Source organism: Falco punctatus (genome assembly GCF_963210335.1).
Source record: "Falco punctatus genome assembly, chromosome: 1".
In the NCBI taxonomy this organism is placed as follows: domain Eukaryota; kingdom Metazoa; phylum Chordata; class Aves; order Falconiformes; family Falconidae; genus Falco; species Falco punctatus.
Window position 1 is genome coordinate 97,219,322 of NC_137580.1, and position 27,098 is coordinate 97,246,419.

General features: G+C 44.0%; 1 protein-coding gene across 4 annotated transcripts; it reads left to right on the forward strand.

Moving 5' to 3' along the window:
• The first annotated feature begins 3,190 nt into the window (after positions 1 to 3,190).
• Positions 3,191 to 27,041, forward strand: LOC308065266 (acetoacetyl-CoA synthetase-like). Of its 4 annotated transcripts, none has more exons than XM_080391049.1 (11): positions 3,191 to 3,339; positions 4,188 to 4,387; positions 5,109 to 5,231; positions 8,414 to 8,517; positions 13,012 to 13,132; positions 15,892 to 15,989; positions 19,854 to 19,968; positions 20,517 to 20,598; positions 21,180 to 21,327; positions 25,541 to 25,621; positions 26,765 to 26,902. In XM_080391049.1, the coding sequence occupies exons 3-11, from the start codon at positions 5,114 to 5,116 to the stop codon at positions 26,786 to 26,788; spliced, it is 891 nt and encodes a 296-aa protein (XP_080247175.1). In that variant the 5' UTR covers positions 3,191 to 3,339; positions 4,188 to 4,387; positions 5,109 to 5,113; the 3' UTR covers positions 26,789 to 26,902. The 4 variants fall into 4 exon arrangements, with proteins under 4 accessions (XP_080247175.1, XP_080247176.1, XP_080247174.1 ...); XM_080391050.1 differs by lacking the exon at positions 3,191 to 3,339 and adding an exon at positions 3,356 to 3,504; XM_080391048.1 differs by lacking the exons at positions 3,191 to 3,339; positions 4,188 to 4,387 and adding exons at positions 4,438 to 4,774; positions 26,974 to 27,041 and having other exon boundaries at positions 26,765 to 26,900.
• The last annotated feature ends 57 nt before the right edge of the window (positions 27,042 to 27,098 follow it).

Genomic DNA, 27,098 nt, shown 5'->3' on the forward strand with positions numbered 1-27,098 from the left:
CCATAGGTTTGCAGTGTAGATTCTGCACTGACGGCGTGAGCTGGGGCGTAAAATGCACGCTAAATGGTCCAACAAGAACCCCAAAGCACAGGGGATCCCAACACCCTCCCCAGAGCTTCTCGTTGTGCTCGGGAGGGTGTAGGTGGCCCATGCCCACGTCTGCGCACTATCCAGCATCTCTGCTCTGAAAACAACAGGGCTGATCTCTGCTTTTACCAGCCCCTTCCCAGGGAGTTCCTGCAGAGTCAGGAGTGCAGCCTGTAGCTCTCCCCATCACTGGAAGAACTTGAAGTATCTCTTTCCAATTTTACATGCTGTGTCTTTGACGATTAAACCTCGTGGCTCAGCCTAAATCCAGTTGCTGAGCAGCTGAGTAGACATCTAGAATATAGACATCTTTGCTATGGCCTTTTTTCCCAGTTTCAGTCTGGCAAAAACACTTATTTTCACATTTAGCAGAATGGCCCAGACCTCCTACTATTTTATTTATTTATATTTGGCCCTGAAAGGGTTGGGCTCAGATCCAGGAAGGTAGTTAGGATCTTGATTTCAGCAGCGTATAGATTCTTTATATATTTATAAATGGTGCTTTTGTTCTCTTTCAAGGTCGTCCTGAAATTGCTGATACGTTAATACCTGTGTATATTCTGAAGTCTACCTCATACTCTTCCAAAACGGGTTGGTAACAGATGACAGGTATTTTTGAGGTTCTTATCAGGCTTATGGTTTTCTGCCCTCAGTGTTGTGCTGTGCCTAGACTCCCAGCACGCAGTAAAGTGTCTGCTTCTAGGGCATTTCTTGCATGTAAAGAACCTGGAGGTACAAAACCACGACAGTAATATAATTAACTGTCATGTGTGTTGTCTTCTGCACCAGTTACAATTCTCTGCTTCCAGTTGGCATGGACTTCTCTGGGTCCCCCTTGTGCTGTTTCTGGTTCGATGGGTCTTGTTTCTGCAAATCTGGGGACATCCCTCTTTCACCGTGTGAGTTTCCATCCTGGGTTCACCTCAAAATTGCTTCTGCAAAGTGCTTGTTTTTTCCTTTCCACCCATTCTTCACAGAGGCTCAGAGGCCTATTTTATTGTCTGCCTTTGGAAGCCTGCGCTCAGGGTTGGCCTTCATATGAGGTCGGGATAATTTGGGAATCTTCCCCGGTATTTAATTGATTTCCTAACCTGTCTCAATGGGCCTATTTCAGGTATGTTCATCTCTCCAAATCTGCAGCTCTTATGAAATTACACAGTATTTCACCCTTCTTGTTTAAATAAATGAAATCACGTCTACTCAAAGAATACATTGCATCATGGCATGAAATATTGATCTCATCCACATTAAACTTATAAAATTAGGACAACTGTGAGGTTTCTGGAAAGATCCTCTGATGAGGGTCTTAACTGTACAGAGGAAGCATGAGGGTACTTGTGTTTCCTGATCTGCACTAGAAACTGCACAATATGTCTTACTCGGATATAGGTATTTAACAGCAATCTGAACAGTATTTAGATTAAACAGGAGTCTTTGAGATGCCAAAATATTAGCAGATCGTGGGTTTCTCTCTTTTTAGTTTTTTTTCTGAAAGGAAAAAAAAAAGGCATAGCCTTGAAGGACACCTGGTGTTACTATGGACCAGTCCTTAACCTCACTGACCCTTATTTTTCTCTTTACTTCACTGACCCTTATTTTTCTGTCTTTACTTCATCTCACAGCCTCAACTTGTCATAGCTGACGGCTTTATGACCTCTTGTCATTGTAGGCCTTCTCTCTTCATGTTTTGCTACTAGTTCTGTGAGGCTTTTCTTGCAATGTGTCACTGCTGCTTTTTCTTCTTTTTCCCTTTTTGATTTTTTTCTTCCTCTCTTTCTGCAAATGCTTTTGATTTTGATTCTGGTTACTTGTATCCTCACACCACGTAGAGGTTGCAGAGATCATGGATGTCAAACAAGCCAGAAGTTTCTTGTTCTAATGCAGACTCATTAACCAGCTGTGAATATACACTGTGAATATAGGAATTTTTTAAAACTTTCCAAAATCTTTAGATTTCCTAATCCATTGTTGGATCAATGGATCATGGTCAGGTCTCAGCATACCGCACAGATTGCCGTGAGGTATTATTACAAAACATTTATCTCACAGGTCCCTGCATTTCATCACTGATGTTAATTTCACAGTCTGACTCCAGCTTTGTTACCTTATGAGGCCATAAGCAAGGTAGTGCCATCATCATCCTTTTTACTGTTAATGGGTTCAGAATCTTCTTTTGAAGGGCCTCTAAACTAATTTAATCTAAAGCAGAAAACATGATTTCATTTTTAAGGTATTATTACTATTAGTAGGTATAAAGCACGGCTTAAAAAGGTTTGAAAATGGTCAATTCCGGTTAATCTTATTCAGGCTAATTTCCTCCAGCTATCCTAATCTAGTCTCCAAACTATTTTTAGTAGTCACGGAGGTCCCATTCATGCCCACTTTCTCGTTAAAAGCTGCTTGATTTTCCTTCTTTTCCTTCCCGCTTTTCCAGAGTCACTTTTGAAAGAAAGGAAAAACGGTTTTCCTTGAGGCAAAACTAGACAAAGGGCAAGGGACATGGAGGCATAACCCACTCTAAGGAAGGCCGTAATAGTAAAACTGCTGCTAATAAATGAGAAGCTCTGACAGGCTTTCCTAGAAGCCCAAGTGTAATCACCGAATTCCCAGTGGACCCCTTCCTCCTTGAGCAGTAAGTGGGTCAGTCCATTTTAAACTGCCTTTTTCAGCTCTGCGAGAGGATTTTTGGTCCCTTCTCAGGTGATTTGGCTGCCCACTTTCTTTCTAGATGCACAGGTTGCTTTGGGTGAGGAAGGCTGCTGGGCTGCTGGTGCTTTTTTATCTTAAAACGCGTAATACGGCGATCACCGACGTGACACGCCGGTCTCGCCTCAGCGCTGAGGGGCCTCCCGGAGGGACCCTCCCTCCCGCCGAGCAGGATGAGAGCTCTGCTCCGATTGGGCACGCCTCCTTCTGATCCGGCTGTTCATTGGTGGGCAGGGAAGAGCCTTTGCGAGAGCTCTGCGGCAATTGGTTCTTTACGGTGCCAGCTCTTCCGCCGTCAGCCCAGCCGTGAGGAGAGCAGGCTCTGGGCTGATGTGGGGCCAGGCGCGTGGCAGCCAATCAGGCGCGCCGGCGTCGTGGCCGCCGTGCGCCGCGCGGGATCCGTCCGCCGCGCGGGGCCGCCCGGTCCCAGGGCACCTGAGGGGCGGCGGCGGGGCGGGCTGGGCGGTGGCCCCTCAGCCACGGCGCGGCGGGAAGCGGCGGAGCGGGGAATCCCTCGGGCCGCGGGTTGCGGGGCGCGAAAGTGAGGTAAAAATGGGAGATTTCAGGTTTGCTTCCAGTAGCCACAGGGAGTGCGTCAACGCCCGGCCGCGGCAGCTTCACCTGGAAGTCATGTCAGGTGTAATTCTCGGAGACCTGTAGAAAACCTGACGCAAAGCTCACCTTTACACCCCAGAGCAGGACAGACTGGGGGTAAGTTGATGTGGAGGGCTAGGGCTGCCCTCGAGATCCCTAGCAGAGGGCTGCACTGACACTGATGTGTGCCGCAATACTTTGTGTCCAAATACCTTGTGTACATATATTTGCATCGGTTAGCAGTCTTGCTACTGCAATAAATGTCTTGACAGCCCAAAGGGCAAAGAAATGTGTTTTCCATAGGCATGCAGAGAGATGGAGTTTCTAGGTCGTTTTTCTCTGCCACAGGCTGCGACTCCCAAGCCCAGATGAAACGGTGGAAGGGCCAGGCCCGGGCCTGGAGCAGGCATCCCGTGTGCCTGCTTTACCTCAGGCCTTGGCAGCCTGTCCACGCCACAGATTTCACACCTCCACTGACCTCTCCCAGCGCTGCTGCCAAGGAAAGGGAGGCACTTAAAAGCAAATAATGTGGCCTGTTTCCATCTCTAGCCTCTCTGAGTCCTCTGGGCTCTGGAGAGTTACTTGAACATACACTATACATACAGTTTTTCTTGAGGCGAGTCACTGCAGGATTGTTCAAGTCAAGTTGCCATGGCGTTCAAATTGAATAAAGTGGCAGTATTGCAGCAGCACAAAAATCGGAATGAAAGTTATAGGAAGTGTACTACTACTATGACATGTCTTTTACTTTCATATTTACACTGTATGCCTAATTTACCATCTAATTTGTGTTTTTCTAGGCTTCCCTGAATTAGAAGGGAAATCATGACCTTGAAAGTAACAGTTACATAAGCAGCACATATGCACAGTGACTTGAGCGTTGCTATTGAACACTTTGTTACCACCACTTAGTGAAAATCAGCTGTTGTGACATTGTGATTGCCAGTAAGAGCCAGACCTCGCATTTTGAAAGAAGAGAAGCAATCGATTTTAATCTGAGGTGGGAGCTCTGTAGGCAGAGCACGTTACAAAAGTGTAACTGGGATAGTGAGGCTGTGGAGAAAGGCAGCTCTTGCCTCATTAGTGGGTCCAAGACATCTGTCAGCGGAGACTGCTTCAGACCTGGGGGTGGGGGGGGTGGAAATGCCAAAGCAGCAGCAGTTTTGCAGATGCGGAAAGCACGAAGCGATGGTGTGTGCGTCCCCCCCCCGCCCCCCCCGCTGCCCGCACCGCGTGTGGTGGCCCTCAGGGGCGGCGGAGCTCTGCGCGTTAGTCGGCTGTTTCCGTCGCTCCCCGCGGCGGGGGCTGCCCTCAGGGCGGGGGCCGGGGGGATACGAGGCGGCCCCCAGTCGGGAGGAGCGCGGGGGCCGCTGCCGCCGGAGGGGAGGTACCGCTCGCCGGGGGGAGGCCGGGCGCTGCCGTCGTGAGGGGCCTCGCCGCAGCCGCTGCTGAGCCGGGCGGGGGCCGGCGCCTGCCCCCCGTTCACCCCGCACGACCGAGGGGGTGACTCGCTCTGTCCCGGCGGGCGGGGCGGTGCGCAACGCCCCGCACTCTTTTCTCCTCCGGCGGAAGGTTACGGGGTGCGGCGACCGGGGAGGGACCGGACGCCCTTAAAGCGTGCGGCCGCAGGAGGGTGAGCGTAGTCAGGGCTGGGGCGGGGCGGTGTGGGGTCGGTTCCCCGCGGTACTGGCGGTAGCTCGCTGTGCTTGCTCGCCTGACAGCCACCATGTCCCGGGAGCCCGAGATCATGGAGTCCCAGGTGATGTGGGAGCCTGACACGAAGCGCAACACCCACATGGACCGGTTCCGCGCCGCCGTGGCCAGCAGCTGCGGGCTCCGCCTGGGTGAGCGCCGGGCGGGGGGGCCCTGGGGGCCTTGCTCTGACTGGGGGAAGGGGGAGGAGGGGCGGGGAAGTCCTGCGGGGCTCTGCTTCCCCGGGGCTGGCCTTACCGCGGTGGCTGCGGGCAGTCTGCCTGTCCCGGATAGCCGGGTGGGGGGCAAGGTGCCTGCACACCCCACCTGGGGCGGGGGTGGGGGGTGAGGTGTCCCAGGCTGCGAGAGGGATGCTCGGCTTGTGCCTGGGGTAGAGGTCTCCGGTGCAGCATCTCGTGTAGCGTGAAGATCCAGGCTGATGGGGAATGCAAACAGCCTTTGCTGCGGCTGCCGGATGGCAGCCCAGGCGGCGGCCGTGCTGGTACCAGCTCTGTGCTCCTGGCTGCTCCTGTGTGGGCCAGGCTCTGCGTGCAGGGTTTTCCTTGGGCCTGAAGCGATGCTGCGGTGACTTGGTGGTGTAAGGGGATGTGGGAAGGAGGGATCTCTGCCACCGTGGCTGTGAGGCTCCTGTGAGCCTTACTATAGTGCTTTAATGGTATACATATGTGAGATCTGAATTAAGGCCATGCTCGTCTTTCTTTGTGATGAGTATGTTTTTGTAATATTTAAACATGCTGGGAAGGGAAAGGTGATGTGTAAGCTGGTTCAGTGGTGGAAGTTTTGGTTCTTTTGCTGTGCATCTGCCTAAGCTCCAGAACTTAAAGCTCTGCTTCATGCTCATTCAGAAATACCTGTATGGCTGTGAATAGGTGTGCAGTCCTTGCAGCTGGAAACAACCTGTCAGTTTTGAATGTAGTACCCCTTTGAGTAGGGGCTTGGACCTCCAGAGGTGGCTTTCAACCCAGATTGCCATGGTTTTCCAGTGACTGTGGTGGTGTCTCTGGGGTTATCAGGAGCCAGCGGTGCTGGCTGTGTGGGTTCATTCACATCATGAGCCAGGTGGATGCCAGTGCATGTGGGGGTCACATAAACTAGCTTGGTTTATGCCGTCTGGTTTCCCAAAGTGTCTGGGGACCGGGTTGACTTGTGTAGCTTTCCTGTAATCGCTTGTCTGATGGGGACTGGAGGGAGTGGTTTTGGCAAGTGGCCTGACAAGTTTGTCAGTGCAGTATAAATGTGTCTGTGGCATAAGCAGAAATATTCTGGAGTAGTAGCAAAGTAGCTAGTGCTTCTAGCGGTTCCTGTCTGGAAGACACTTGCGTACCTCGCTTGGGAACTTACTCTGTCGGCAAGCCAGGTCATTACTCTGACTGGTGGGGGATTTTGCATTATCATGTCAGAACTCCTGCTACGTAGGAAGTAAGCTACTACAGGTTTTTAGCTAACTCCTGAGTAGAAAAGCCATGTAACTGGTACTTGTATGATCAAGACCAAATACAGTTTCAGATGGGCTTCCCATGTTTACGGATGTAACAACTAGAATTCTTTTCAGTCCATTTTGAAGTGGCTATCTCCATTCAAGAGTGGATTCCTGGGCATATATAGAAACTTTTGTCAAGTTCCATTAGATTTGAAGTGATGTTCATTGGTCTGTGTGCTATGCAACAATGAAGAATGGATTCTTTATGTAACGTTAAGATGTGGACTCGCCGAGGAGAGCTGAGGGCAATGTAACCCTTTGAACAGCATGGCTCTGTCCAACCCTGAAAACGTAGTGACAAGATGCAGTGTTTGACTCCTGGCTAAGAGGACTATGCCCTGAAGGACTTGCATGCTAAAGCTCATTTTGGGGACAGAACGGACTGTTCATGTTATAAGAAATCAAGTTAGTGGTGACTTGTACCAGTTGCTCCAAGTAATCTGATAAATGCAAAAAAACTGATTTATTTTTTGGTAAAGTCTTAGCCCCACGCCAGCTGATGTGCATTGTATAGAGTGGTGAAGAGTAACTTGGGTGGAGTGTAAAAATAAAAAAAGGATGTAGGAGGCTGAGGCAATATGTAGGCAGAAGCTGAGTTCGGAGAAGGGTCTTTGTGTCTGTGTCAGTAATACCTAGGGAGCAATCTGATATCGATGGAAAAGATTGAGTGGAATAAGATGTGGAAGGGGCAGACTGGGTGGGGAAACAGCTGTAGTGATCAAGTGTAAGTGTAGAGATGGCTTGGAATGTTTTTTTTTCCTCTTATAAAGCTGGAAGATGTCTTCCTTGTAGGAGGAGGATGCAAAGATGATTTCTGAAGCAAAGAGCTGGATAACAGAATGACAAACCAAAGAGAATTCGAGAAAATGACTTCAAGTGGTTTAGCTGGAAGCATTAAATAGGAAGCACAGTTGGCAGAGCAGGAAACTGTTAGTACTGTCACTTATGGCAGACTCGTATTCAATTTGGCTGTTGGCACAGCTTCAGACAGTGTGGCCATGACTTGGGAGTGTCACTTTCAAGCTGGTGATGAGGAATCAGCTCAGTTACTCATACCCAAGACTGTTCTACACGCTGAATTTCAGTATTTGGTTTGAATTGTGGAGTTTTGATACGCATTCCTTGGGTTACTTGATTGGTATCACAGTCATGCAAGATTTAAACTGCTTGCTTCCATGTTTTTAATGCTGGGTCACGGTTTTACTATCTAGCTAGTAAACATCTCTTTTTAGCTTCATTCATGCTGGTTTAGCATGAGAAGGTAAGCTGCAGTCTGTCAGACCCCTTATTCATTAAGGAATAATGCATGCTTCCTTTGTAACAGCGCTGTTGATACTACAGTTAGATGGCAAGTGCATCTAATCCCAGTGTTGCCACGCTCTTGGAGGTCTTTGGTCCCAGACTGGAACCATAAGGGTTCTTGTCAGGAAGACTTGTTTATCTTCTGCTGTATTAAATCATTTGGTTGATGATACGATAGGGAGCGGAAATACCAGTGAGCGGGACAGAGTCTCTGAAGTATTGCATCTTTGGTTTCACTGAGGGAGTGGGTAGATGTTGCACAGAGTTACTAGAAGAGGTCTCTGTCTGTGTGGTGGTGAATGGCTTGTAACGGGTGAAATGTTGCCATGTGTTCAGGTAGACCGTTTCTGTTGATGCTATAGTCACTTGCCCTGTACAGAAGGGATCTGTTCTGACCTACTCTATGTGATCAGTTCGACCTTACTAGTTGTTTTAGCCACAAATTTTCTTTATCCAGGATCTCTGTAAGTATAGTTTGTTTACATTCCTATAATTCTCTACATAATGCTAACAGGTATCTATTACTTCTAGCCAACTACAATGACTTATACCAGTGGTCAGTGGAATCCTTCTCAGACTTCTGGGCAGAATTCTGGAAGTACAGTAACATTGTATGTTCTCGCCTGTATGATGAGGTAAGTGTTTCTCTTGGTCACGTGCAACGCAAGATGGCAATAAACCAGTTTTACAATCGGTCTTTTGACCTGTTCCTGGAACCTTTGCAAGTGATGTGAGGAATCTCTCGAGTGTACAGTCCTGAATTTCCTTGTGTGGTGGATGGTGGTGTTCTGTTGCTGGTAAACATTAGGACAGTGAAATCGCGAAGTTCTGTTGTCCTAAACAGTTCTGCTGTAGTGTCCTTGTGGTTATTGTGCTCTCGTATACCTTGCAAGTCCTGGCTGCTTGTGGGGAGTCTACCAATATACTGCTTTCTGCTTTTAGATCATGCTGGCAGAATATCATCTTGATTTTGTAAATGCTGGCATGCAGTCAAGTTCATGTTTATGTTCCCTGAGTCAGCTTATCTGATAAGTATACCTCTTGCACTCTGGTTTTGTAGAACTGGTTGTGGAAGTCTCTGCAACCAGATGTAGGCTTGAAATGTCTCTGAGGGAACGGTAGTGGTTGACTGCAGTCACAGGTGGAATACCAGACCATGCTGCGGTGTTGCCTTGAGGTAAAGGTGACCTTGAAGCTCTTGTGCATGGAGGGCAAAGCTGGAGCCCTTGGTACAGCCCTGTTGTAGGGTATCAGCATCACCCTGTGGTTTTCCATCTGAGGAAGATGATTGGCTAATTACTTAAAGAGCTCGACACAGGGGAACCTTCCTTGGATTTAGTAAAGAGAGGACTGGACTTCTGTCTTAATCCCTGGAGGCCATCTGTTCCAAGCACACTTGGAGTACTGGCAGTTTTGCAGAGGGAACTGGTAAGTTTCTTTTGCCTCTTCCTGTCTTAGAAATTTCTGTGCTGTGTGATATGATAAAGTGGTTCCTCCTGCTGTGAAACTGTGCTCGGGTGTTGTGATGTGACCCACCCTTTAGAAAGGTGAATTGAGCAAGAATGTAAGAACTAGCCTGCCTTTTGAAGTATGTAGTCTGAAGACTATACATTGATCTTTTATCTTCTCTAGATGGTAGTTCAAAATCTGACCAGGTTGTATTTGCATCGTGTATTTTCTTGACATACTCTGTGCTGCTAGCAAGGCCATCTTTCTAAATTTCCACATGAATGCAAATTGTCCTGAGCAAGTAGTTCAGAGGAGCTGTTTTGCACCTGCGTATCTGTACTGAGCAAGCTGGACGATAACACTTTTCTCTTGCTTTGCAGGGCTGGTGCTCCTGGAAGTCTGGCCCTCCAGACACCGCCAGTGGCGGCTGAACTGGAAGGGAGGCTGAAGCAGGCAGCGGTGGCTTAAAAACGCAGGTTTCCTGAGGATAAGAAGCAAGAAGATGAGGATGTTTAGGAAGGCTTTAACCAGACTACTTGTGAGCTTCTGGGCCCCTGCGTGCCTGTTCTCACATCATGGCGAGACCATTGTAGATCTTAAAACGGGAGCAGCAGTCAGCTGACAGACAAGTACTGCAGGAGATCCTTGACTCACTTTTAATGGCTATTGCTGTTTGCCTCTAGCTTCCCCCTAGTGTCAGCTTCGAGGCTTGGCTCCAGCTTTGAGCGTCAAAGCTGACTTGCTGTTGGTCCTTACCATGGGTCCTTTTCTGTTGTATGTCAGGAGGAAAGGCTGGTCACAGTAACTGAGCTGTTCTGTGGTAGCTAAAGAGCTGAGAAGGTTTGATTTGAAGTGTCTTATGACTTGATCCTTGCTGCTTGTTGGAAGTAAGCATTATGCTTTGGGGAGAATAGTTTTTTTCATGAACTGGAGATGACTCCTTTGTCCCCAGCCAGTTAAACAGTTTATACTCCCACAGGTCATTCCAAGAAAGCCAATAAAGCCTTGTATATGTGTAAAATACAAGAAGCCAGTGTTTCATTTAAACTTAGTAAAGTTTTTAAGTGTTTGTAGACATGCTCATGACACTCTGCGGCATTTGACATCCATGCCACTTTTAAAAGAAGTACTGCAAGTACTTGCAGTATACAAAGCTATATTGGCACGGCAGCGTTGGTGGTGTTACGTCAAGTAGCTGTTCATATGAAATGCCTTAAAACTTTCAACTTTCTGCTATGAGAAGCTGTTATTCCTGTGGAGGGAGTGTTTTCTGGTATTGTCTGCTCTCTAGCTTTTCATGAGGCATGCTGTTTTGCTGCTCTTGATCTTCAGGTGATACAGAACCTCATATGTACCACCGTAAGGCAAGGATTATCTGTCTCATGGTAAGGGTGAGATTCATTCTCAAAGGTATAGTCTCTGCTTAGGGTAAGCACAGTCGCTGGGGCATGACAATGCATGGTTCTAGCGCAGCTAGCAAACCACTTCAGTGAGGGAAAATGCAGTAGAGGTGTGGACAGGCGATATTGCTAATATGATGCTTTTTTGTAGCTGCTGAGGTCTGGGAAGTAGTCACTGATGAGCTGCTATGAAAAGCAATTGTAGAACAGGAGCTGGTGGTGTGGGAGTACAGCTGATAGTTGGCATGTTCACCTAACCACACAGATGGGCCTTGTGTGCTTCAGTGCTGCTGTGGGTGGGAGTACAGCCTTACTCATTAAAGGAGGACTGCAGTCAGCAGCACTGTAGACTGCACTCTTTCCCTGTACTTGCTGAGCGTTTGGGACTGTATGAAGTGAAAGATTTGTTGCAAAGCTCTGCATTTTTACAAGCCTGCTAGAACTGGGGTCTTCCAGTAAAAATTAGCAGACCTTTGGTTTCTGTTGCTTGCTGAGACCTTGCCTCTAAGGGAGAGATCAGGTTGTTTGTGTGACACAGTACCACTACCACAGGGACTGGGCTTAACGAGGAGTCATGGGTGTTAATGGAGTAGAAAATAACGGAGCATCAAGTATAGGAGTCCAGCACCTTATGCTGGCGGAGCCCTTTGAAGGGGTGGTGTTCCTCTTCAGGAAAAAATAGAATTGTGTTAGAACTTGTCCTGGAAAATGTTGGAAACATTCTGCTTGCTTTTCTTCAAGCTGAGGAAGTTGGGAATGAGTCACTTCTCAAGAGTGGCCTCTAATTACTGCAGTAATACATGCTGGTATAAAACAATATTTCTGTAGCCAGAGTTGATAAACTATAAATGTTATAAGTCAGTTCTAGGCAGTCATTACAAGCAGAGAAATCTGCTTGAGTTCCCATTGTTGGAAAATTCAAGTGAAAGTAGTAGAGTACCTCACATGAGCTTTAAGTTCTCTTCTACAAATTCAGGATTGCCTATGGTAATAAACACACTGCGTGTCTGAAAGCACAACGATATTAGGTTTTCTGGAATGGGAAGCATTTTGAGTTCTGCCTGGCTTTCAGAAGAGCTCTTTACTTGGTCCAAAAGAATGCTGTTTCTGGCCATGCATGTGCAGTCCACGAGAGAACCTGAGGGTATAAACGGAAGCTTTCAAAAAGACAACTGTAGACTAGTCAATTTTAAGATAACAAAATTCATGTGCTGCTGGGCAGTTGAATCTCTAAACAGTGGGGCATTTTGGAAAGAATTTACCTAACTTTGTGGCTAATGCTAAGGGGCTCTTTACCTATCACTGTCTTTAAAGGTATAGTCTTAACTGTGACTTAACAAGGGGTCATTTAATATTTTGAGGCTTGATTAGTTCAAGATGGGGGAGGCTGTTTCAGCTGAACATATCTTTTGTGACTTTTCATTAAAGTGTTTCAATTCTTTGTGTGTCTTAGGGCTAAGACATAAGTGGGGAATTCCTTAATGTGGGCTTATTAGGTTGAACCATCTTTTTAGAAAATGGCAAGTGAAGGCTGGTAGAAATGCGTGCAGTCAGTTTGTGGTACAGTATTTCTTGGGTGTGGAGGTTAGTTGCGGTCCTTCTTCTGCACTCTGGATGAAGCTGTGGAGTACTTAAATGTTTACGACAACTGAATCCTAAAAAAAAAAAATAAATAAAAAAAATTAGAAAATTAACTAAAAAGTTCAAGCTTTTTATTCTATGTTTGACTATACATTTCCCTTACTTAGTCTAGGGTTAATTTGAATTACCCTTGTCTGAGTTCCTGCCGTTGGACTCTTGTACCTTGTGACTCATGCTGGGGAGGAATGGGTACTCGCACCTTCCCGGGTTTGGTTTTCGTAAGGGGGAGGCTGGGTGGTGTGGCCTGGTAGGGAGCTGCAACACACTGTAGCTCAGTCCCTGGTTGGGATGTTTCCAGAGGCAAAGCCCTGGCGTGCACTGTGGTTTGTGTGTGTCTTGTGGTCTGGATGTAGTCATAGTGGTTTGCTTCCCTCTGTGTATTTAAGGCTGGTCCAAAGGTAGAACTGTCAGCAAGGAACTGTTTCTAGTTTTATTGTAATGATGTCTTTGCTTGTGACAGTTGACAAGTAACTAATCCTTCCAAGCCTGTAGTGTCTGTTTGCCATCTGTAAGCTGGGAAGAATGATTCTTGCCTGATGGAGTGTATGAAGAGCTTGGAATTAATGAGCTGATTTCTGTACAATGCTCTGAAAAAGAAATTACATTGCAGTCTTCCACTAACACGTATTTTATTTTCAGGTGGTTGATACATCCAAAAGTATTGCAGATGTCCCGGAATGGTTTAAAGGCAGCCGTCTGAACTATGCAGAAAATCTTCTGAAGCACAAGGACAATGACAAGATTGCACTGTATGCAGCAAGTAAGAAAAAATTAATGGCTTATATTTGTAGTTCACTGGACAAGGCCTTAAAACAGCTCTCCTTTTTATGAGTCCTGGAAATAAACTGGCTTGGGTGAGGAGAAAAAGAGGAAAATGAAGTCAGGAACTCTGCAGAATCTACAGTACAGCTCTACAAAACCCCAGCAAAACATGCTCTGGGACTATAGATAGTTCTGCAGGTTTATGGCAAATTAAAGTTGTCTTAGAATGTGCTTGAATTCGTTTAGGTAGTGGAGATCATGCTGCGTTCAGCATCACTCTCTTTGAGCTATTACTTCACACTTGTTATAAACACTTGCCTAATGCCTGCCTTCAGCAAGCCTTTTGGCACTGTTACTTGATATTGCCTTTCCCACTCTCTTACTGTGCCTTTTTTTTCTTGTGAACACTAAGGACTACATGGGGCGTAGGTAGGAATTAACTCTTCTTGCTGTTGACAACACGGTAAGGAAAGTTATATGAATGGGAGACTCGGAATCTTGCTTTTCTGGAACACTGCAGCTCAGTCTTATTTTTTTTTGCTGTGCTGGAGAAGATTTAAGTCTAGTAAAATCTGGACATACTCCGTGCTGAGGGTGGTGATATTAAGGCAATGTCCCTTCCCTGTATTTGCTGACTTTGGTAACTTAAACACGATTCTAATCTCTGTTTGATGGGATTAGCTTCTCTGCGGGTGAGTGAGTGCTTCCTTAGGGAGTTGTATTCTGAGCTTCCCTTTTGCTGGACCTAATCCTTATCATAAGACCAAGCAGTGATGCTTCTTAATAGCTCAACAATAAACAACGAACTCCTACAGCTCATTAGGAGAGAAAATTACGCAGAACTATGGATTGATTGTGTAGGTGTTAAAAGTCTTAGATTCTGATTTCTGATGCATAGGGATCAGGTTTTGAATTACGTGTGTTAGTGTTGTTCAGATAGCTGCTCAGAAACAATACGAGACAACAGAACAGTCTTCTGTAAGCATACTGCTGGAGAAGAAATACTTACCACTTGCATTTTACTGTATAGAGGTATTGGAAGAAACCTCTCTGATCCTACGTATGTGTATATATATGTAAAATCATCAACTACCAGTTCAGAGAGAATGGGAAAATCTGTGACCCAGTTCCAGTGTAGTAAGAATGGATCTGGTGAAGCCTGGTGGAAATGAGGCTGGTGACAGAAAGCTGGCTTCGAAGGGATGGACTATATATATTACATAATTATTTAATATAATACTATATATAGTGAACGCCACAAACTATAGGCAGTTCTAGGGAGTAACTTATATCTTAACATGGTATGAGTTTTTACTCAGTTGTGTGTTTTTTCCAGAAATTGTTGGCCTTAAGTCATAGTGCTGCTTTCAGAGTTGCTACTCTCAAAACCACAGCAGTTTAGAGACTTGACTGAAGTGGTCAAGCTGGTTTAAGAAACAGATTTCACTGATTTTTGAATTGCGAAGAAAAACCTCAGTTCAAGGGGTTTTTTTAAAGTCTGCTTCTTACGAAGTTGAAAAAGGATGGATTTTTTTCAAGCTGTAGGCACACTGGCAAAAATCAAGCTTAGTACCCTCCTACTTGATAAAGTTAACATAGCAGAAATAGCTATTAAGGTCTGGGACCTTAGTTCCTGTCCTGAAAAGTACATCCCTAAATAATCTATCTTTGAAAAGTGCCTAGCACTAGTGAGCGTTTGCGGTCTGATAGATAGTTGTGGAGCACCTGCAGCTTGCACTGCAGTCCAAGATCTGTCAGTGCTTGCTGCTTTTTAGTGGGTTGGAAAGCGTTTTTATTGCCATTTAAGTTTGCTTTCAAACACTGAATTCTAATTAGGTGTCCAAGTACTGTAATTAGGCCTGTCATGTGCCTTTTTTAAGGACTTGGGCATCTTCTTGGTTGCTTAAGAGATCTTTGATCTACTTCAGTGTAGTTGGTGAATTTTGACTGCGTGTTTTCATTTGTGGGTTGGATTCTGATCAGTTGAGAGTCAGTCTCAGGCACCCAGCACCTTCTGGAGAGCTGGTCAAATGGAGCCCACTGCAAATGTAACTTTCTTGATGTTTGGTTCTTCTGTGTGCCTTGATAAATTGAATGTAAACCTTGAAATCTTCCTGTAAGTTGATGAGGTAAGCCTGAAGAGCTCCATTGGTGTGATGATGTTCCAGGGCTTGTCACACTGTATTACTTCCTTATCAGCTGAGACGCTGGTTTTGCTTGTTTGTGTTTAAGATTCTGGTAGTGTCTATCAGACAATGTTTAGCTTTGTAAAGTGGCATCTCCACTTTTGAACTGAGTATTTGTAACCTTTGCTTCCAGCTACTTGTTCCTTTTCTAAGGGGTGTTTCTACAGACCTGTTCTGTTCCCCTGCTTGGTGCTGTATCCTTAGTCTCTATGTACCCTGTTCAATCCACAAACTTTTTCTCTCTCTCCCAGTTCTTCTGTGGAGCATGCTGCCCTCTTATCCTGAAAGTCTCATTAATTAAGCGGAAACTTTTGTAAATTGGGAGTAACCTTGTAGATAGAGAAATGGATACAACTCTTTTTTATAAAAGGGATTGTGTCTTCCTCCTTGTGCAACTGATTTGACTTCGAAGGAGGAAGTGACAATTGTGTGGAAAATTTCAAAGGATCCTTCAGTCTGGGGCTTCTCATTTTTAGTCTGTTTGAAGTGGCGATTGTATACGTTATGTTTACTGTTAAGATTTTGTGGTTTTTAGTTTCTTCAGTCTCTAACCATTCAAATTCTGCCATAGGTTACTTACCAAACAGCATTCATGCGGTGGAAGCAATGCTCGCTGCTGCAAGTATTGGTGCTATCTGGAGTTCAACATCACCGGACTTTGGCATTAACGTGAGTAGCTGTATTATCAGGTGGTGTAGAAAAGCTCTCCTCCTGTTTGAGACAGACGTGAAAGTGACAGTGCGGGATAGATCCTGTTTGCTTTAGCCTTACTGCCATCTCCTGGCACAGCCAAGTACACCAGATTTTTTTTTTATTTTTTTTCTGGCTACCACAAACTGAATGAAAACTCGTGCTTTCAGTTGTCAATAATGACTTTCAGCGTAGTAATTCGAGTATCTTTTAGCTGACTCACGGGGGATATTTTCAGGCAGAATCCATGGCCTTGGCGAGCTTTTATTAATTGTGCAAATGAGCAGCAATGCAACAGTTGTCTGGGACTTGGCCCTTCATTCCCAAATCTTTTCCCAGGCTGCTTAGCCACGATCCAGTTCCTTTGCCCAAGTAGTTCCTTCCTCTGCCTTCTGCGTGGTTAAACTGAGCAATATCCCACCTGGTCTCTTCGAGGAGGCTTTGTTTGCCAACAAGTTGAGGGATTTCAGGCTAATATCGCTAACTCAGTTCTTTTTAGCATAGGAATAAATGCTGTGTGTAAAATACGGTAAAAAAAATTGCGATATGATTATGATAGCCAAACAGATGTTGCAGTGTTCACTGGAAGCTTTGGGAATGTATTTTACTTTCTTTGGAAAGTCTTTAGCACACATCATAAGCAGCAACAGGTGCGAATCACTTCTAAAATGGAGTGTTCTATCTAAAAGTATGCTTGAAAGCATGCTTTTTTGCACTGCAGAACAGAGAAAATACCAAAGGTGGGGTTTTTTTAGGTAATGCGTACCCTCAATCTCAGTGTTTAACCCCCGTAGCTGGTTAGGTGTAGGGAACTGTCCTCTCTGGATTAGCGCTAGAGGGCAGCAGCATTCCGCTTTCTCGCACTCGAGGTTGTATCATTGGGAAAAAAAATGATTAAAAAAGTCATTACAGCACGTAATGATCAATCTGTTCTACAAATATTTTCTGCTTGCTCAGAAAATGACAGTATGGAGTATTTTCTTTGCAATGTGATTTGATCTCTCATCTGGGGGAAGATTGTTCATTTTGCTTGCATTACAGAGTACTGGTGTGTTTTCTGTCCATGTTGATGTGCTGTTATTTTCAGTGCCCAGCTAGCTTAGTTTTTGTGATAGTTTCATTAAAAAACTTAGCCTTGGAGCAGCAGTGCCATTGATATCATTTATTCTCCTTTGGCTTGGCAGCATGTGTTGGTGTATGAATTCAAACCCTAAAATCTTGAGGGAGATCAGCAGAGGTTCTCGGGGATATTGGCTTCCGCCCTAAGGAAAATATATTCCTGCTTCTGTGCAGTTGCGTTAGTCCTGTTAACGTAAATGAAGATTTTGTTTGTGTTTTGGGAAATAGTGTAGCATTTTCAATATTTCAAACCCAATTGTGTGTATATATTTTGTGAAGCTTAGAAAACGTCACTGTTCAGAACTGCCTACACGTTGCAGGCTCTGAATGCCATACCTCTGAAGACTGTGCAAGCGTTCAGGAAGTCTGCTGTCAGAGAACCAGTGAGCTCCCTCCCACGCAGAACGCCACTCTTGGCAGCTTTTGCTTCATTTCTCTAGTCCCTGTTATCCATTTACATATATTAATAGGAAAGTGGTTCTTTGCAGCCAGTGCATAAGAGGTTGGATATGTAAGTTTAAAAAGAGGCTGTGCTCTTGGGTCTGTGAGAAACCTTTGGTGAGCCCTAGCAAAGCCAGGGCAGCTCCATTCATGGGGTCCTTCTCAACCTTTAGTACTGGATTTGAGGCTCATAGACTAGAACGAGCCATATCTGTTTTACCTGAGCTTTTCATGATTTTCATGAAAGCAATTCCTTGCTGAGCCATCTGGTTGGATTAAAGTTCCAGTGTCGCAATTACCTATTCCATCTGTTTGTATTGCCTTTGTATCATACCAGGCTGCCCTGTGGGATTTGATCTTGCCAGTGCTAATGAATCCAACTGGGTGTGTTAGCAGGATTGGTAAAACCCTGAGAATTGTAGTTATCCCAGCTTCTGATTCGCATTTCTCTTCAAATTTGATTCTTCTGTTAGAATACCCTTAGTCCTCTCATTGGTCTCTGTTTTTAAACATCAGACAGCATGGATATAGGGTATGTATGCTCTGTGCTCAGCGTGAATGTGTATACATGCATACATATGCGCACATATATAAGCGCACACATGCTATGTGTGATTTGGCTGCTTGGTCTGTTCTTTGAAAATGGTATGAAGTAGGTATGATAACATACCTAAAATAGCAGGAAACTTGATTTCATACTCCCTTAGAGAGTAATTTTAATGCATTAAACCTACATGTCTGAGTGTGTTAGGTAATGTGTTAAGGGCTTCTTGAAACCCTCTTCTGCCACCAAAACAGATTCTGGTGATTTTTGTTTTGAACTAATTGATCAAGTTAGGTGTCAATGCGTTGTCACTCTATTTTCTTGTGATGTGAGCAAGGAAGAGGAAGTGCATCTCGGGGTGATAGGAGGGAAAGCTGTTAAGTGACAGTGTTAAGTCAGCAGACAGGTCCGTGTTCATATTTTGCCATATCCGTGTACCTCGCCTGTGGTGGTCAGTGAGCTTGCCTAAAAAGACAACAGGGAGAAGTTGTTGGGGCAGGACCTCTGTACTTTTGCAGCAGCCTCTCTTGTAACCCTGACCAGCCCAGCTTGGAAAGGAGGAGTTTAGTAGAGATTGACTGTAATGTTTTTGCATTGGTCTTTTGATTTGGTAATAACTTGTCTCGCTTTGGCTGCAAAACAGAGGACAAAGCAGGAGATGGAGAGAAATAAAAAATGCTGTGAAGAATAAACACAACTGAAGTCTTGAGGGTGTTTTTTCAATATGATTTAGGATACTGTTCTTGAACAGTTAGCTGACAATTTTACAATATAGAATAATCTTGTTCTTAATGTTTCAAGTAATGTAGCTAGAGAGGAACGAACATGGCTGTGTGCTGAGAGCTTTTTAGTAGAAGGATTTACTTCTTGCTGTTGAATACAAAAAGATCTATTTCTGGCATGCTGCTGCATGCAGTGTACCTAGGGAAAAAAAAAATACCAGAAGGATTTTTTCTCTCAAATGTGATAATAGCTATGGTGAATTCCTGAATACAGTGTAAGCTGGAGGACACCTGAAGATTTAGCATTTGAACGTGTCCTTCCCTAGAGGTTCTAAAGGAGCTGCGGCAGGCTTGTTGGTAGTATGTACGTACGTTTTCAATATCTAGTTGTTCTGGTAGAAATCAGTGGCACGGTTTCCTTTGTTAATTGTAGCAGAGCAAAGCGGTCAGTTCCTATGAAGTGCCACCTTGCCATGTGATAAACACATCCTCTGGAAGACTGGTGGCTTTTTTTTTTTTTTTTCCCCCAATGAGAGTACCAAACTACTGGGACATTGTCAAAGCAGCCCTGGGGCAGTTCACAAGGGCATAGAGAGCACCTGCCTGCAGATGCAGACAGGAGTGTTGTGGACCTTCAGGTAAATTAAGTGCTTAACTCCTGCTCACATCACAGGTGCTTATCCTCTTGAGGTGAGTTTGTAAGTCTGACTTCCAAGGTGAAATTTTAACTGCTTTGTGAACTTGATCTTTCAGTGAACAATGTCCTGTGATCTGTGGTGGTTTTATCTTTGTTGTTGGTTGATAGATTTGGGGGTCATGAAATAAATTGTTACAAACCTGTTGTACTTTGAAGCTCTTGGGAGAGTGGAAGACAAACTGGCAGTCTTTTAACAATTCTCCTGCTAATTCTTGTCTCTGCTCCTTTCTTGAATTTAGATTTGCTTTTAGCATCCAGTGCATTTTCCTACTGTAGCAATTTAATTCCATTCTTTAACTAACTTTTCTCTGTGTCCTTAGGGTGTACTGGACAGATTTTCCCAAATTCAGCCTAAGCTCATCTTCTCTGTTGAAGCTGTTATATACAATGGCAAAGAACATAACCACCTGGAAAAGCTGCTCAGTGTGGTGAAAGGTATTTCATTGCATACCATCTAGTCTTAGTCATGCTGCAGTTGTGTGAGCGCTCAAAGGCTGCACTGCCACTAAAAGTGTCATTTTTGAGCTGCTTGTCACTGTCCTTCCTACTTTACGGTATCTCTGTGGCCACTTAGGATTTCAGAACTGATTTTGATCACAAAACCAGTCTTTTGTGTAATTCTATCACTCTTTTGCTAGCTTAAACATATCACCATAAATTAGCAGTGTAAGTGGGGGAACAGGGACTGATGATGCTGGGTGTGTTTTTTTTTTTTAAGCCCAAGTGAAGTGCTGCTGAAGGCAAATGAAGAGGTATTACATCGCTAAAGCTTGCAGGTTTACACATGTATTTTTAAAGGGCTGGCTATATTGAGGAAATTACCTCTTAGGTAACAATTCAGTCTTTTGGGGTTTCAGTACTTGGCGTATCAGAATTGTTTCTGTTGCTTAGTGCGTTACCCTGAACGGTCCAATCGGGCAGAAAAGACCTTTGTTTTATGTAACTGAATGTAGGAAATAATTTTTTTTTCTTCCTTCTTCCAGGGCTTCCAGATGTAAAAAAAGTGGTGGTGATTCCGTATGTCTCATCAAGGGAAGCCATAGATATTTCTAAGATTCCAAACAGGTAATGGGAGCTTGTGAGCTGTGACTGTCCTAAGGGGGGATGAGATGGATGCTGATACCTATCGCAAGTTCCAAGAGGTCAGGCAGTTTCAAAAGCTAGCATTTAGCCAGTTTTTGTAATGTGGGTCCAGCTTCATACTGAAAACAGTAGTAGTATGTTGCTGCAGATGTTTTGCTTCTACAAAATCACTGTTGGTATTAATGATTCTTAAATTAAGGCAAAATTCAATAGGATATAGAAGGGAGAAGAACGTGGCTTCCAGAAATGACTAATTAATAATGTAAGTGACACTTTTAGGGATAATTTGTTTTGCTTTTTAACTGCTCTGGATTATGGAGGTTAGATACTTTTGGAGTCACATCTCAATTACTATACTAATGTTTTACTTTAAAACCAAGAAAGGAAATAAAATAATCAGCAATTTGAAGAGTAGAAGGACTGGGAATACAAGTAGTGTACGTAGTGTGAAGATACAGCTTATCATAAAAGAGCTGTTAGATACAGAGGAGGTCCTATATATGGGCTGGGGTAATGTTTTCAAATATTTTTTTGAAATGTTTCTTTCCCCCCCTCTTACGCAGTGTCTTTTTAGAAGACTTCCTTGCTACCGGGAAAGGAGACCAGGCCCCTCAGCTGGAGTTTGAACAGCTGCCTTTCAGTCATCCTCTCTTTATCATGTATTCGTCAGGCACAACAGGGGCACCAAAATGCATGGTTCATTCAGCAGGGGTATGTCTTCCCTCCTGGAGCTGCGCTATCTATATCTAACTACCGGGGTTATATTTTTCCTTTAGCGGTATCGTACCACGGTGTATACTCCAAGGAGGAATTGATTGCTGCCACTTTTTCATCAACTTGCAATGAAACTTTTCTATTTGTAAGTGGCTGAAAGCAAGTATGGATTAATAAGGATGTAAAATAGTTTGGTTTAGAGATTGGTGTGGAGACCTTTCAGATTTCAGCTGTTTCCTGGGAGTTAAGCATCAGTCAGAAAAACATTAGTAGAACTGGCCCAACTGGCAGTTGAAGAAAGGCCAGATAACTTGAATTGGGTGCTTGGAACTGATTTTTGGACACTGTCAAGTTGAGGTCCATTGAGAGCTTGCAGGTTTTATTATCTAGAATTTTTTTTGCTGTAAACTTTACTCCCTATGTTTATCAGTTCAGAGCATGTCATCTTCACCGCTCCTTTTTATAAGGAAGGAAGCCAGAAGGCTGGCTGTCTCTTTGGGTGTAGGTTTTGCTTTGTATGGAGGCTTTGCTTTAGGCTTTGTCTTGTTGTGGCTAGAGGTATGTACAACATTACTGACAAAATGACCTGTGCTCACATGCTTTCAATCTACTCTAGTCACGTTCTAGAAGTTGTTCTGGGCAACTTACTAAAGTTCAGGAAATTTTCCCAGCCGTCAGGCATGCAGTTGGAACTTTAACTCTGCCATTAGTATAGTCCTTAATAAAAAGCAGGGCTTTTTCCCCTTAAGGCAGGCAGAATGTGTTGTCTAGCACGTTTGTGCAGTTTAATTTATACAATTTGGTACAACCGTTAGCCAGAGTTCATAGTTTCTGCTGTTAGCTCACAGTCAGGAGGAGCATCTTGCGAGACTGGCTGTAGCGTTGTCTAGGTAGCCGGAAGGCAGGATCACTTTGATGTTACAGCCGCAGTGTGTATGTTCTAGCCTCCCTTTGATGGCAAGGACTGGAGGATTTGCCCACAGACAAATCCCATGCTGCCTGTAAACACCTGGCTTTGTATATTATCAATAGGGGATCGTACCAGGGAGCATGTGACATAAAATGGTCCCTTTGGGACACAAGTCCTATGTTTGTGAAGAAGAAAGGAGGAGGTATATTTTGAAGCTTGACAGCTGTTTTGAAGCTGTGCTGGCTTTAGACTGGTTAAGTACTTGCAGAGATGGTTAGCAAAAACAAGACGGGTGTTTTGTTCAGTGATCAGTGATGAACAGTAGAGATGAAAAACACTGTTGTAGCTCAGAGAACAGGACTTCTGTGTGGCACAGTTCTTTTCTTTCCATGTTACCTGTATGGCTGCTTAGGTTGCCCTTGAATTGTGCCTCTGCTCTCCATCCGAATAGTCTTCTCTGTTCATACAGAGCTACCTTAGACTTCAGGTGAAGACTACTCATTCTTGCTGGGGAGGAGAGAATGGGATGGTTTGCGGAGTGGGATATGTTATTTATGAGGATTCTCTGTTCCCACTGAGCAGCTCTCTAGTTCCTGTATTGCAGGGTGATTTATTTTTTTTGTTTGTTTGTTTCCCCTTAAGTTCTGGTGCTAACACCTCTGGCCTAAAAGCACACTGTTGCATCAGAGGCTCCCATGGTTTGCGTGCTTTGTATGTGTCAGTCTGGATAAGGCCTGTAGGTAAAAATCCATGCAAAGAAATTCTGAGGTGTCTTCTGCACGCTTGATTGGGTTCCTATGTTCTGGGCTGAATCTCGTTTCCACTGGAATAGGAGGATTCTCACGGATTTCAACAAAAGCAGAATTAGCCCACAGTCTCTTGTCTCGTTTTCCAGCCTCAGATTAAGCAAAGTTTGGGTTTGACAGTTAAAAATGCAAAAAGAGGTGACATTTCAGTAAAGACACTTCAATTATTGCAGTGTGTTTCGATAGTGTTTTGTTGCTGTACTGATCTTACAGATGCCAATAGGCAGCTTACTTCAAATTCACAACTCTGTGTATCTAATCCTGCAGTATGTTTCTGTTTTCTCCGCACATATTCTGTTTTCTTGATACACAGTGAAATAACATATGTAAATAAAGAAGATGAAGCCAGGTCATGGGAGATGATTTAAAAAGTCGTTCCTCAGAGGGAGTAAGCTTGTTTCTGGTCTTGGAAATAAAGCTGTATTGTCTTGAACAATTGGGCATGCTGTGGGAAGACGTTTGGAGGGTTCTTTCTAATAATTGAAAAACATCAGTGAGTAGTTGTTGTTCTTAAGTCCCGAAAGCATTGGTGGCGATTCTTGCCTTGTTGATACAGGGCCCTTTTCAGTTTTATTCCATATTCTCAACTACCTAACGGGAGAATTTTTTGATAAAACTCCTATCAGTTTGTTTCTGTCTGTGTTGAGGACTCGCAAGACCTGGGCTTAAATAGCTGTGCTGCCGCAGGCTTCTTGTGTAACTGCTGGCAAATCGCTTGGGGATTTTCTCACTCAGGCTCTTTCTGAACGCTGTAGAGAGAACGCTGCTGGTGTGAGACCAGGACCATGAGTAGCTGCTCTTTCTCTACGTAACGGCTTAGCACCGGTCCCTTATGTGCTGATGATGCGGTTCAGGAGCAGCCCTGCCCGCTGTTCTTTTGACACTCAGATGCTCGGCGCTTTTATCAGCTGTATGTTAAGCCCAATGAAGACAAGCAGACCAGTAAGTTTTCTGTCAGCTGCCAGATCTGTGTCATAGTCAATGCTGAGGATTTGTTTTGAGGGTCATACAAGTCCTATAAATAAACTTGAGAGAGCATCATGGGCTGTAAGCTTTTTAGAGCAGCTATACCTTCTACCACAACACCTCTGTTTCTGGACTGTGACTTACCAGATTTTGCAGGGAAACAGTTCATAGCCTCTGCCTAGTCATTGTTAACAGAACAGTTTTGGTCCCAAAACTGTAAACCAGCAACAACTAAATGAAGGAAAAAGAAAACAAATACTTATAATTTAATGTGCCTTTAATTTCACTATCTTGTGTGGCTCTTTCAGATTCACCTGCAGGGCAAAGATGCTTACCTTTATAAATGGAACAATTATGTTAACACCTGCAATGTTTTTGGCAACCTTAAAGTTAGAAACAGTGTTTCTAAATCCCGATTTGTATTTTTTTAGTTTTAAAATGTAGATAGACATAGATGCCGCTAGGTGGCAGCATTGTGACAGCTTGGTGTGTTCAAACCAGTAGCAGGTGAATTCAGACCTGGTTCCTTTGAGCTGCAAAGAGAAAATAAGATTTACTCCTTTATTTTTATTGAATGTTTTCTGCCTTTTCTCCTGAAGCGTGTGCCAGTTTCATGACTCTTTTTTTTCATTTCGAATGTTTATCTGTAACCTTTTTCTTCCGACATAAATCTTGTTCCGTGCTTATGAGGCTCTTAATAGTTCCACTATAACTCCTTGCGTAAATGCAAAAAGCATCTTTATTTTAAAATCAACTACATGAATTTGTCAGTGCAGTGAAGTGACTTAATGAAGTAGTTTGTAAATTTATTTATCCTAACAAGATACGCTTTAATGATGATCAGGAAGGTACTTTAGCAGCTATTCAAACAAAGAGAAACGGAAGTAATATGTTTAACTACTTTATTACTATTGATGCTTTGAGCAGTGAGATTTTTTTTCACATTGCTAGTCACACACATACATGAGAGATGTATATAGTTAGGTCTTTTGTCTCCTAGATGTTAACAGGTAAGATGGCTTGGGTACGTAGTGTTAATGCGTAGCAGCTGCTGCAGTTTATAGCAGTTCTAGGTCCTTCATCCCTCCCAGTTGCCTTGATATTCTGAAAATGAAACTGGAAGGTCAAAGGGCTTACCTTCGTGGAAAACATGACTGGTAAAAGCATGCTATTAAAATTCCAGCCTGTGTGGAGTACTCTGCAACTGTGATGGCTGAGCAGAGTTGGAAGTGAAGGAAGTTATTAATTCCATGGAGTAAAAGTGATGTGCGGTGGGAATTGCTGAGGTCTAATGAGAGATGCTGAAAAGTTGTGTGAGAAAATGGAGAATGTAATTGCTGCTGCTGTTGTAGATAGGCCCTGGGATTTACTTCAGTTGTGGTTAAAGGAAATACTTGCCGTTAATCCTGGAGTGCATCCTGCAAAGTATTGCCAACATTAGGTTTTTTCTGAAGCCTGAATGTGCTGTCAAGAGTTTTGCTTTTCACTTGTGTGAACTTGATTTTTTTCTTTCTCTGTTCTTTTTCAGGGTACGCTAATACAGCATCTGAAGGAACACATTCTTCATGGCAACATGACCAGCAATGACATTCTTATGTACTATACAACGGCAAGTGTGGCTTATTAAGGCATTTTAAAGAACACTTCAATCTGTTTTTCTTACAAAGATAGGAGAGCTTTTCATACAAGTCTACAAGTACATTTTTATGTATTTTTAATTCTTGTTCGGCAAGGGATTGTCCTACTTCCCCGAGTTGAAAAAAAGTCAGGTGGAATAATAAAATGCATTGGGAACCTTTCTGATGAAAGGTCAAACCAGTGTTAAATGTTTCTGATCTAATTAGTGAGGAAGTAAGTTGATTTTTACAGTCTCTTAGGTTTATTGATCTGCCTCATCAATATCACCAGCAACATAGGCTCCACCTTCCTGCATCATGCAAAGGTAGACCATGCTGAAGATGAGAATTTCTGTTGTGACTCTGTTTTGGTGGTGAAGGAAAGAAGCTGGCCAACTTTAAGTTCAGTAAAGGAAAGGGAATAAAACTGATCTATGTAGGAGTTCAGTTACGTAGTGGGTTTTCCTTATGCTGTGCTGAAGAAAATTATTCCAAAGTCTTCTATTACTGTAACTGTTTGAGAAGGGTAATGTCTTTCCTCAAGAGTTCCTTTCTAAACTTCAACAGTGATAGTCAATTTCCAGACTCCATGGAGTTGTTACAACTGCCTTGTCCTCCAGATAGGAAAATGAGTCTTTTCTGGGAAGGGGGTGAGCGGGGCAGTTTTGGCTCCAGAGTAAGATGGCTGCTGCTATCATTCACTGAGCAAATCTGGCCCAAGAGGGTCTGTTCTGTAGTTTTTCCGAGCAGAGCACTGTTCGACCTCTCATAGCCCGGTTAGTTTCAGGAAGAAACTCTGATCTTCACGGATGAGCTTATTAATTAGTTCATCACCTTGAACCTGGTGATAACTTGTTTATGCTGCAAAATTTGCCTTTCTCATAATGAAATCCATCCCCCTTGATTTTATCTCCATGTAGTGTGAACACTGTGACCTTTGCATGCTATAGGCGTTAATATCCCACCTATGAAGGAATGTGGAGGCCTGGCTGGGCTTGCCTTGCTCTTTAGTTACTCGGTTCTCTAAACCATGAATTCATCAAAAGCTTTCTTAGGATTTTTGTGCTGTGAAAAACTGCTTGCAACTGTGGTCAGTGTTATTTTCTGCAAAGTAACCTCTGCGATGTTTCTCATAGCAACAAGGATATTCCTGCCTCTAATTTCACGATTCATGAAGTCCACTGCAGCAGATTTCTTGCAGCGTGCCAGTACTGCGAGGTTTACATCCCAAAATCGGAAATGAAGAACCATTTTGCATCTGAGCACGTGGAGGTGAGAAACGCATTCCTCCTCTAAAACTGCTGTCCTCTGTGGCAATTAATCTCATGAGGTCTGTTTATTGTAGGTTACCTGCGAGTGTGGGATGAAGATGGAAAAACAACACTTGGAGGACCACAAGGCTGGTGAACATCTATTGATGTTAGGAGATGTTTTGAAGCTACTCGATGGTATCTCCAAGCACCGATTCCA

What these genes read in the sequence shown, in the direction of transcription:
- LOC308065266 (XM_080391048.1), top strand. Translation starts at nt 4,531, where the DNA reads ATGCCAAAGCAGCAGCAGTTTTGCAGATGCGGAAAGCACGAAGCGATG. An exon ending in CACCGGACTTTGGCATTAAC is followed by an intron (nt 15,990 to 19,853) that starts GTGAGTAGCTGT and finishes CTGTGTCCTTAG; the next exon opens with GGTGTACTGGACAGATTTTC. An exon ending in TTCTTATGTACTATACAACG is followed by an intron (nt 25,622 to 26,764) that starts GCAAGTGTGGCT and finishes TGTTTCTCATAG; the next exon opens with CAACAAGGATATTCCTGCCT.